The following is a 12,380-nucleotide window of genomic DNA, read 5'->3' as shown; positions in this document are numbered from 1 at the left end:
GGCTAGCCACCATTTATTGCCCATTCCAAGTTGCCCTTGAGAAGGTGGTGGTGAGCTGACTTCTTGAACTGCTGCAGTCCATCTGTTGTGGGTTGACCCACAATGCCATTAGGGAGGAAATTCCAGGAGCTTGACCCAGCGACAGCAAGGGAACAACTTTAAATCATAGATAATTTCAAGTCAGGCTGGTGAGTGGCTTTGAGGGGAATTTGTAGATAGTAGTGTTCCTATGTATCTGCTGCCCTTGTCTGTCTAGATGAAAGGGACTGTGGGTTTGGAAAGTGCTGTGTGAGGATCATTAATGAATTTCTGCAAAGCATCTTGTAGATAGTACACACTGCTGCTACTAAGTGTTGGTGCTGGAGGGAGTGGATGCTTGTGGATGTAATGCCAATCAAACAGGTTTCTTTATCCTACTTAGTGTCAAGCTTCTTGAGTGCTATTGGAGTCGCACCCATTCAGACAGTTGGGGAGTACTCCAACACACTCTTGACTTGTGCTTTTTAGATGATGGACAGGCTTTGGGGAGTCAGGAGATGAGTAACTCACTGCAGTTTTCTTGGCCTTTGTCCTGATCTTGTAGCCACTGTGTTTATGTGGTGAGTCCAGTTGAGTTTCTGGTCAATGGTAACTCTCAGGATGCTGAAAGTGGGGGATTCAGTGATAGTAACATCACTGAACGTCAAGAGGTAGTGGTTAGATTGTCTCTTATTGGTAACAAAAACAGAAGTTGCTGGAAAAGCTCAGTAGGTGACCCTTCCCTAGAGGAGTTCTGAAGATGGGTCACCGGACCCGAAACATTAACTCTGATTTCTCTTCACAGATGCTGCCAGACTTACTAAGCTTTTCCAGCAACTTCTGTTTTTGTTTCTGATTTACAGCATCCACAGTTCTTTCGGTTTTTACTTTGTCTCTTATTGGTGATGGTTATAGCCTGTCATTTGTGTAATGCGAATGTTACTTGCCACTTGTCAGCCCAAATCTGACTACTGGCCAGATCTTATTACATTTGAACATGGACTGCTTCAGTATCTGAAGAGTTGCAAATGGTGCTGAACTACGTGCAATCATTGGCGAATAAGATCACTTCTGATCTTATGATGGAGAGAAGATCATTGATGAATCAGCTGTCAAGTGGTAGCTGTCAAATATCAAATAATAGGGGGCATAAGTTTAAAGTGAGAGGAGGGAAGTTTGAAGGAAATGTGCAAGGCAAGTCTTTAACACAGAGGGTGGTGGTTGTTGGTAGGGAAGTGGTAGAAGCAGATACAATGACAATGTTTAAGAGGCATTTAGACAGACACACGGACAGGCAGGGAATAGACGGATACGGACCATCTGCAGGCAAATGGCATTAGTTTAGAATGGCATCATCGTTGGAACACTCATGATGGACCAAAGGGTTTGTTCCTCTACTGCACTGTTCTATGTTTCATCTAAGTTGTATTACTTTCCAGGCCCGTTCCCAACAGATTATATCTGCTTTTGTTCTTTTCTCTTTTAAAACAAGCACCTGTTCGAAGTTTAACTCACAACCTCAACTGAGTTCCAAACCAAAGAAAATGACAAAGGTAGTGATGGTCTCAACACTATGGCAGGTGGTAAAACTAGTTGAGTCTTCCAGTCAGCCATGCTTGGTATGGAGTAAGGCCACTTGAGTTATAGCCTTGAGCTTTTCCTTTAGCCATGGAAACAGACATAAGGATGTACTTTGTCTTAAGATCATACTGACAATTGTGAGGGTGTAGCCTTTCTTACCAGGACTTTAAGAACATCAAAAGGAAGAAAAGGAGGTGAAGGAAGAGACAGAAGTCAGAAGGACATCATTTCTCTAGATGGGCTGTCTGTGAGTGTCTCTTCAAAATTTAGTTCCATTGCTCCTAACTTGCCACTTTTCCAACCCTGTGTTCCAGACTGCCATGATGCTCCTTTGTCCAATGCAATAACCATTTTTAAACAATTTTATTCAACAACACCATAAAAGATTTGTGCAACAGCCAACTAATCATCCTATGCATTCCTACAGTGGCAGTCTTGCAGGTGGCTTTGCCTGGCCTAGTATTCCTAAATATTGATATTCCAATGTCTACAGTAATGACTGATGGATGGCTGCTGACTTTCAGGCTAGGAGACCACAGATATCTTTTCGGACCTCAAACACCTTTGGGTCTTAAGGACTTGCCTTTGAATTGTAACACCTATGGCATGGCTAGTAGCAATCCAGGCTAGCTGGATAATAACATTAACAAGGCACTAGCAACGTGGCATCATGATACTGTCATACTGAAAGAGGACACCAGTTTTGTGTACCACAAATTCACTGCCTGCTCACAATGTCTTTACAGCTATGCCTCACCAGTTCTAGTAATCTGCTGGAGGACAATTTGATGGCCTGTTGACCCTTCAAGTTCTTTTGAAGTGGTAACCCCATTTATGATGGAAACGGTCTGAGCCCATGTGAGAAGCCAGGCATTCAGGTAGCAAGCAGGGATCTCATTACTTTAGTCTAAAGTACCATTGCAGCATTCAGATGCTGGGTGGCTTCTGTTATATGGAGTTGGCAATCATTGTCACTCCAGAAAGGACGAGCTCCAAGCTCTCCAAGAAGTCCAATGCCAAAGTGGAACTGGATTCCTCCATGCTTCTTGACAATGACAACAGGCCTTTGGGCAGGCCTGCCAGTGCTTCATGAATTTCAGTTTGTATGCCCATCAGCTTCTTCCTGTGTGCCACCACAAATTCTTCATCTTGAGTTTTCAGCAGCAGAACTCATCTACGTCTTTGCCCTTCAGTGGAGCTGGCACCATCCAATTTTCCTCACTTAGCTGAAGCCATGTGCCTGATTGCACCATGAAAAAATTCTACCCCTACAATGAATTCTAAGTTACATAAGATGCCATTATCTGAAATGAAAACAAAGTACTGCGGATGCTGGAGATCTGAAATAAAAACAAAGTGCTGGAGAAACTCAGCAGGTCTGGCAGTATCTGTGAACAGAGAAACAGATATAAACATTTGATTCTAATATGATTGCTTCAGACCCTTTGGAAATAAAGGACCATGCATTCTGCGCTCTATTTTGATATTTCCCCACCACTCCACCCAGTGTCCTGCTTGCATGATTTTGCTCTCAGTGGAGCTGACTGAAACTCTTGCCTCTCTCTCTACAAATGCTGTCAGAAGTGCTGAGTTTCGCAACATTTTCTATCATTATTTGGGCTGGTGGCTATCCGTACCAATTCAAATTCTATTTTTTTCCCTGGTGTGGCCAGCAGCAATTCTTGGATTTGACAGCATAAATGAACAAAAGAATTTCGGTGTAAAAAATTAGATCTGTGGTCACACAAGATGAAGTTTGTACACAATATTGGAAGGTGGGATAAATGTGATGTCAGGAGGTTCACATGTTAAGAAGATATTGTTATCCGAGATGGTTTGTATTTTGCCATGGCCTCTGTGATGGATTTGTCAATAAGGTTTAGCATCAAGAATATGAAATGATAGCTGAATGGCTGCAAGCATGTACAAACTGCAAAACATTGGTAGGTGTGTGAAGATGAAGTGGAACGTGTGAATATTAGGTACAAGTCCTGATTGCTTGAGATTTTTTAAGCATGGATAAGTGGGTGGGGAGGGTTCAGTTGCATGGAAAATTAAAAAAATAAATTTAAAGAAGGAGTACCGTTTAGTGATGAAGCTGGTTGTTACTAGAACATAAAAGGAAGGGACAGAATGTGTAAATGTCATATTGCACTGAGGGATTGTACAAGAGTAGGGAATTGGAAAGAAATCCCTGGTGGGACTAACCTAGAGGTTCCCTGACAGTAGTATCGTAGTGGGACACAATATCCAACCAGGAAATTACTGGGGCTTGTAACAAAGATAAAACAATGATTATCAGTGATTTTAATATGCATATAGACTGGATTAATCAAACTGGCAAGGATAGCCTCAAGGGAAAATTCAATGAATGGTTTAGAGATTGTTTCTTGGAGCAATATGTTGTGAAACCAACCAAACAGCATGCAATTCTGGATTTGGTATTGTGTAATGAGGTGGATTTAATTAATGATCTCATAATAAAGGATCCTTTAGTGAGGAGTGATCGTAGCATGCGAGAATTCCAAATTCAGTTGGAGAGTGAAAAACTTAAGTCCCATACTAGTGTCCTGGAGTTAAATAATGGTAATTACATAGGCATGAGGACAGATTTGGCCTTAGTGGACTGAGCAAGAAGACAAAAAGGTAGGACAGTTGAAGACCCACAGATGCTTAAGAAGATACTCAATTGCTCCCAACTAAAATATATTCCAGAAAGGAAAGAAAGATTATAAGGGGGGGAAACCATCCATGGCTAAGCAAGGAATTTAAAGATAATATAAAGACAAAAATACGGCATAACATATTGCAAAGACCAGGGGCAGGCTAAAAGTTTGGGAAACTTTTGAAGATCAACAAAGGGTTACTAAAAAAGTGATAAAAAAAGCACAGGTAAAGTTTTAAAGAAAACTAGCGCAAGGGAAGTAACCAAGAAGATTGATGAGGGCAGAGCAGTAGACATTGTTTACTTAGACTTTAGTAAAGCCTTTGACAAGGTTCTGCATGGTAGACTAATTAGTAAAGTTAGATCACATAGAATTCAGGGTAAGCTTGTCAGTTGGATACAAAATTGGCTTAACGGCAGGAGACAGAGAGTGATGGGGGGAGGGTTGCTTTTCAGACTGGAGGCCTGGACCAGCGGTGTTCCATGGGGATTGGTGCTGGGTCCACTTATGTTTATCATTTATACAAATGATTTAGATGAGAATATAGAAGGCATGGTTAGTAAGTCTGCAAATGACACCAAAATTGTGGACAGTGAAGAAGGTTATGTACGATTACAAAGAGATTAATTGAATCAATGGGCTGAAGAATGTCAGATGGAGTTTAATTTCGATAAATGTGAGGTATTGCATTTTGATAAAAACAAACAAGGCAGGACTTATATAATTAAAAGTAGGGTCTTAGGTAGTGTCGTAAAACAGAGACCTGGCGTTCAGGTACAAAATTCTGCGAAATTTGCATCATATATAGACAGGATGGTTAAGAAGGTGTTTAGCACATTTGTCTTCATTTCTCAGACCTTAAGAGTTTAGGAGTTGGGATGTTATGTTGGGTTGTATAGGACGTTGGTGAGGCCTCTTCTGCAGTACTATGTCCAGTTCTGGTCACCTGTTGGTGACCTTAGAGGTTTATAAGACCATGTGGGATTTAGATAAGTTGGGGGATTTCAAGACTGGGGGACATATTTTTAACGTAACAGGAGAAAGATTTTTAAAAAAGACATGGGGGCAATTGTTTTTATGTAGAGAATGCTTTGTGTATGGAATGAACTTTGAAAGGAAGTGGTGGATGTGAGTACAGTTACAGCGTTTAAAAGACATTTGGATAAGTACATGAATAAGAAATGTTTGGAGGGATATTGGCCAAGCCCAGGCAGGTGGGACTGGTTTAGTTTGGGACTATGGTCAGCATGGACTGGTTGAACTGAAGCATCTGTTTCCATGCTGTATTACTTTATGAATCTAAATAAGAAATTTATAAATGCTAATGGATAGGTTAGGTGACTGGGCCACAATTTGGCAGATGAAGTTTAATGTGGATAAGAGGTTTTCCACTTTCGTTGGTGGAAAAGAAAGGCAACTTATTATCTAAATGAAGAAAAACTTCATAATGCTTTAGTACAGAGGGAGCTGGGTATCCTCGTGCATGAATCACAGCAAACCAGAATGCAGGTACAGCAGGTAATAAGGACGGCAAATGGAACTTTGGCATTTATTGCTCAAGGAATAAAGTAAAAAATCAGCAAGTGTTGCTGCAACTGTACAAGGCATTTGTGATGCCATCCCAGGAGTACTGAGTACAAGTTTGGTCCCATTTCCTGAGGAGGGACGTAGTTGCATTGGAGGCATCTAATCCAGGCCACATCACCATCTCTTGCTATGAAGAGCAAATATGTGAAATATGGTTATCTCAATTAGTAGCAAATGCCTATTCACAATTCTGCTCAAATTGGTCATCCCACAAAGAAATAACCAGATCAGCTATGATGAGAAATTTTAAAAAGATGGTTTTGAGGAAAGGTTGTTTTTCAAACTCTATTTCGGAAAAAGCCTGTGAAGTGCCAATATATGTTTAATTAAATTAAAGACAATACATACAGTTATCAATTCTGAGGTGAGATCAATGTTAATATACTTCTGTTGGCATAAAGGAACTGCATTAGGTCCACTTTAGGTTTATAAATGTCTGGTAACAGCATATCAAACATATTGATAAATATAGGTGAATCAGTTTTGTGGTTATTAATTAATTAAGTAGATTGCATTCAATATGGTTTGAGAATCTTGACAGAAATAACCCTTTTAAAAAAAAATGGAATTACAGCCATCTTTTCACTGAATCACAGAAGTGTTATGGTGCAGGAGGCCCTTCAGACCCACTGTGCCTGTACCAGTTTGTTAAATGAACATCATTACCTAATGTCAATCTCTTGCTTTATACACCCCCCCACCCCCCCGTTAGTTGCACATTCTTTTTATCCAAATTATCTAACAAATGCCTTCATGAATGCTTCAACTGAACTTGCCTCTACCACACAAACAGACAGTACATTCATTTTTTCTTGTTTATTACTGCTCAAAAAAGTATGAAGTTCAATTAACGCAGTCGTTCACCAGATATGATATTTGCAGTTAAATCTCGTGCTTGTCTTATGATGAGAGATTATGTGCAGTTCAATCCTCTACTTACTACAGTTTATAAGAAGAATGAGAGAAGATCTAATTGAGGTACGTAAGATTAAAGGGATGGATGAAATAGCCATAGAACAGATTTTCCCCATGTGGGGCAATCTAGAATGCGAGGTCATAGATTTAGGCTAAGGGGTGGAAAATTTAAAACAGAAATGAGTCATGAGCATAGAAACAGGCCCTTCGGCCTACCACGTCTATGCCAACTAACAAACACCAAACTATATCAATCCCATTTACTTGTACGTGGTCCATAACCTAATATGACCTGGCATTTTAAGTACTCATCCAGATGCTTCTTACATGTTATGACAGTACCTGCCTTCATGACCCTCTCAGGCAACACGTTCCATATTGCTAGCACTCTTTGGGTGAAAGATTTTTTTCTCAGATTTCCTCTAAACCACTTGCTCCTCACATTAAACTTATGTCCTCTGACCTTAAACACATCCGTCATGGGGAAAAGATTCTCACTATCTGCTCTCTCTATGCCCCTCATCATTTTGTATACCTCAGTCAAATTCTCCCTTGTCATCCTTTGCTTCAAAGTAAACAAACCCAGCTATATGGTCTCTCCTCATAACTGAGACTTTTCATCCCAGGCAACATTCTGAAGAATCTCCTCTGCACCCTCTCCAGTGCACTCACACTCTTCTGATAGGGTGGCGATCAGAACTAAAGTGTTCCAAGTTGTAGCAAAACTTCCTTTCTCCTATGTTCTATGCTCTGGCTAATGAAGGCAAACAGCCCGTATACCTTGCAGATCACCACAGGTCAGGCAGCACCCATGGAAAGAAAGCAAGCTAACATTTTGAGTTTAGATGACTCTTCATCAGAGCTAAAGTGAACTGAATGAGCAGCAGAGGTTTGGAGTGTTGGGTAAGAAAAGATGTTGACAGTTCAGATTAAGTGATTGGAATGTGAGAAGACTTAATCTGAACTATCAACATCCTTTCTCCCCCAGCACTCCAAATCCCCCTTCCCACTATTACATAAATGCTGCTCCTTCCACACTTCACTTTAATGCGGAAGTCATCTAGATTCAAAACATTAGCTTGCTTTTATTTCATGATGCTGCCTGACCAGCTGTGATCTCCAGCATCTGCAGTAATTTGCTCCTATCCCATAGACCTTCTTCACCACCAGGAAGGATGACTTCCCTCAAAAAATCTTGAATCTGTTGAACTCACTACTTCAGAGTGTAGCGGAGACCAGGACACTAAATAAGTCTGAGGAAGAGATTTGACAGATTTTTAATTACTAATGGGTTAAAGGTGATGAGCAGGAAAATGGGGCTAAAGGCGAGATGAGATTAGTTATGATTGTATCAAATGGGGGAGCAGGCTTAAGGGACTGAATTGCCTTTATTTGGCTTTTTTTCCCCCTTTGGTTTCTTTTCTTTAAAGCCTGGAGAATGGCAGGTGAAGGAGGAGGCCTCTGACGGCAGCAATATGAGGACAAGCCAGATACAGCTCCAACTCACCCCGGGGTCTCCCTTCAACCAAAGAGAAGGCCCTGGACTAAGACTTGCAGTCTGGACTGAGGCACCAGGACCACAGCTTGGCCCAGGCACCTGAAGGAGCAGAAGCATCATCTATAAGGATGGACGACCGATTGGCAGCAGCGCCGACAGAAGTGTCGTTTGGGGAAAAGGAGGCTTTTCCAGCCCAGCGACAAAGTGGTTTACAGTGACCCGGTGTAGCGGTCTTCTTTGGCAGGAGCATCTGGTCCGACTGTCTGGCCCTGGCGTGGCTTTCTTGCCCCGGAATGACTATCTCCTCCCAGCTGCGTCTTCAGGGTATTCCTTAATCGGCTTTCCCTGAGCCCAGGCGACGTTAACAGAACGTGATGAACTTTGTCTTAATTATACTTGTTTTTATTATTATGTATGACTTCTGTCATTAATATAGGCACCGTGGTGTGGTGATTTATAAAACTTATCATTGTATTTTTTCAAGCCAAAGTACATGTAACAATAAATTTCTATTCTATTCGACTTCTCTTCTAGTTCTTATTGAAATCAGTTCCAGTGTTGTTACATCAGAAACATCAATTTAAAAATGCCAAAAGCTGATAACACAACCTAAAACCAAATCAAAACTATATTTAATTAGTGAAACAAGATTTTAAGGCACCTTAACTTTAAAATGGGAGCATACCCCTTTTCAATATTTTTGTTAGTGTGTCACAAAAAAAACGCAATAAACAAATCAGAACAAACTTATTTACTGTTAACCAGCGAGAATCTGCAACTCGCCTATGCAATTTCGGAAATTACAACGTACTCGATTGCACAATAAAAGTTATTCAAAAAGGCACCAATACCCAAAACCGGAACAGATTTGTCGCTGCTAACAACTGGGATATAATATACAGGCGGATTTCAGACTAATACTTAAAGTGTTAAGTGCACAGGGGGATTGGTGAAGTTGTACATAGGGCGAAAATATTGGAAAATAACAGGAACGTGCAATTTTGATAATCGATAACAGGAAATAAATATCAAGATATACGAAGTAACACATAAAATCGGGAACTATTATGCAGGACATAACGGCACACGTGCTTTTTTTCCCCAATTTTGAAGTATTTCATTGCGAAGCAAACACTAAACGAAGACATTTAGAAACATAGAGACAAGGTGCAGGGTTGGATGAACACAGCAGGCCAAGCAGCATCATAAGAGCAGAGAGGCTGACGTTTCGGGCCTAGACCCTTCATCAGAAAGGTTGGCCTTGCTGTGTTCATCCAGCTCTGCACCTTGTTGTGTCGGATTCTCCAGCATCTGCAGTTCCTACTATCTCTGATTCAATTTTAACCCCCCTTCACATTTAGAAACATTCTCTGTGTCTGAAAGATTGACAGAGTCAGGAAGTTCATCAGAAACAAACACACGATAAAAAGGCGGCATCCCGGATACAGAATATTTCAATGCCGGCCACTTGAATATTTATTTAAATCTCTAAGAAAACACATTAAAAGTATATATAGGAAGAAAGAGCAGGCAAAAGGCCAACTAGGGGAACCAATCAACCGCCACTAGCTCAGTGTCGCCATCTTGGGCGGATCAATATCAGCACGACTCCATTTTACATGCAACCCATCAAACGATGTACCTGTGTGCGCGGTAGAAAGGTGAAAGAAAGAAATCAAAGTATCTCTGAATGACCATACATCCTTCGTTTTCTTTATCCCTTCCTCTATAATTGGCACCTTGTCCAAAATGTGAAAAAAATTGAAATTACCAGTTTCTTCCCTTGCCGCCGCTCCCCTCCCCCTCCTTCCACCCACAGACTGGAACTCTTTTCCTTTCGCGCATGTGTACACTTGGGTTGAGGCTGGCCTCAGCACTCATCAAATGGCGACTGAAAATCTTGATTAAAGAGACCGGAGGCGGCCGGGCCCGGGACTCAGAAACAGCGGCGGGGACAACATTCTTTTTCAAAAAAAAGCACACACACATACAAAAAAAATTTATTCTAAAGAAAATATACATATACAAATTATAAACAAGAACATCATGTATTAAAAATCCATCATTGAAATCCAAGTATATAATTAAAATTAAGGAAAAAATGGCCGAGACAACCGCTACCTCTCCTAAAGTCTCTCCATTAGAATCAGGTAAGAACAACATTGGAAGAAAAGACGACCTCAACTGTTTTATTTAACAAACAAAAAAGCAACGTTAAAAAAACGAGGTTTGTATTCTTTTTCCTTCCCCTCTTCTCAGAGCTCTACTTCCTAATCGCTCGCTTTCTCTCGGCGGGTCCTTGCCGAAAGTCCGCGGAGGTGAGTGGTGTATTCGAGACAATAAAAATAATAAAAGTTCCTTCAGTAAAACATAAACGGCTTTCGGTGATTATGTCGGAGATTAAACTTGTTCTTTTTGTTTTCCTGTCTGGCAGATACTAGTGGAGGAGCTGGAAGAGAAAGAGGTGCGTATCGGCAGACACCAGCGACCGCTCAGCTCGTCCTCTCTGTCCTTTACTCCGTTTGCTGCTCCTGTTCGGCCTCTTATGTCACTCTAATGCTATCTGATTTGACGGTTCTTTTTTTCTCCCCCCTCTCCGCATTAATAAAAAAAACTCACCTGAGGTAGAAATTTAAAGACTTAACGCATTTTCCCCCCTTTTATAATATTTCCTCTCCCCCTCCCTATTTTTTTCTTTCAGCTGCTCCCGAAGCGCCTGGACTGGGAAGGCAATGAACACCACAGAAGCTATGAAAACTTTGTAAGTAATTCTATAATTAAAAAAATATATTATCGAGATAATTGTTAAACTAGAAGAAAAGTTTTAATCCAGAATTTTATATAGGAATGCTTTAAAAATGAAATTATTCTCAAAAACTGTAATAAATTGTATATCTCCTGCGTTTCCCGAATTTTTTTATTTTGAGGGTTATTTTGGGGTAAAAGGTATTAAAAATGATAAATTGGGTTTTCTGTCGAAGGGGGCGCGGCTTTCAGAGGCAGCCCCATGGCGTAACCACTTTGCATAATTAGGCCGCTGCCTAGTCACAATTCCGCTTTCATCGGCAAGGGGGAGAGAGGAGCCGAGCTTTAGTGAAATCATCGCGGATTGGTTAAGAGAAGAAAAACCCAGACCCCTCTCCCGCGCATGCTCAGAGTGTTATTTGGCTCCTTTTTGGGAGAGAAATGCTGTCAGACAGACTTGATCATGGCGGAAATGCAAAATGAAAACAAATGTTAAAACTGTCACAACAGGCCAATCAATCAGCTTCGGAAAGATGATAAATGGGGTTAATATTGGGAATGGCGTTTGTACCGAAGCGCACCCTCCTGACTCGTCAGCTTACTTTGTTTGTCACACGGGCCTCACTATTATAAGAGATAACAAGGTGTAGAGCTGAATGAATACAGCAGGCCGAGCAGGAAGGCTGACGTTTCTGGCCTAGACACTTCTCCTCACTATTATTGTGTTTTTCAGTTAGAAACAGTTTTTAAAATTGAATGGCTGTTCTGGTGCAGTGGTAGTGCGACTACCCCCGGACCCAGAGACACGGGTTCAAATCCCACCTGCTCCAGAAGTGTGTAATAACATCTCTGAACAAAATGAAAACTGAAAGGATGCTGTAAATCAGAAACAAAAACAGAAATTGCAGGAAAAGCTCAGCAGATCTGGCAGCATCTGAGAAATTAGGGTTAACGTTTTAGGTCGAGTGACCCTTCTTCAGAACATTGAGGCACTGGACTTTGATTTCTCTCCACATTTCTGAACGGGTTGATTAGAAAGACAGGTGAAAATGATATGTCAGATATTAACGATAATGATAGTCACAATATGCTTAAACTTCAGTGAACTCTTCCTGCAAAGCAGAAATATTACCCCAATTTCCAATTGATAGTGCTCTGCTGTTGAAACAAACACTTCCTATCTATGTTACCTGGAGACTTGACTGTTCAGTGCTTTTCTGGCCAGTGTCTTACATTTTATGCTGTAAAATTTGTGCCATCCAAAACTTTGCTACCCCATTTTGAAACTGATCCAAGTCCCTAACTGTTATTGTCACGATTGTGGTCGTTTGCACTGAAATCTCCTTGAGTAGTTTGTCAACTTTATTTTA

At 40.9% G+C, this 12,380-nt stretch overlaps 1 protein-coding gene across 5 annotated transcripts in view; it reads left to right on the top strand.

Annotated features, from left to right (window-relative positions):
* Nucleotides 1–10,183: 10,183 nt before the first annotated feature.
* Nucleotides 10,184–12,380, top strand: part of LOC109910422 (bromodomain and WD repeat-containing protein 1-like) — a 179,286-nt gene continuing 177,089 nt past the window's right edge. For 3 of the 5 annotated variants that reach the window (XM_048602759.1, XM_048602758.1, XM_048602757.1), the window contains exons 1-4: nucleotides 10,185–10,415; nucleotides 10,525–10,583; nucleotides 10,700–10,729; nucleotides 10,967–11,026. In XM_048602759.1, coding sequence (XP_048458716.1) covers nucleotides 10,367–10,415; nucleotides 10,525–10,583; nucleotides 10,700–10,729; nucleotides 10,967–11,026 — 198 coding nt within the window. In that variant the 5' untranslated portion in view covers nucleotides 10,185–10,366. Of the gene's footprint in view, nucleotides 10,416–10,524; nucleotides 10,584–10,699; nucleotides 10,730–10,966; nucleotides 11,027–12,380 lie in introns of all 5 variants that reach the window. The other 2 variants (XM_048602760.1, XM_048602761.1) reach the window with 1 other exon arrangement.

Source organism: Rhincodon typus, chromosome 11 (genome assembly GCF_021869965.1).
Source record: "Rhincodon typus isolate 14 chromosome 11, sRhiTyp1.1, whole genome shotgun sequence".
NCBI lineage: Eukaryota > Metazoa > Chordata > Chondrichthyes > Orectolobiformes > Rhincodontidae > Rhincodon > Rhincodon typus.
This window is presented reverse-complemented; position numbering and strand designations above follow the sequence as displayed.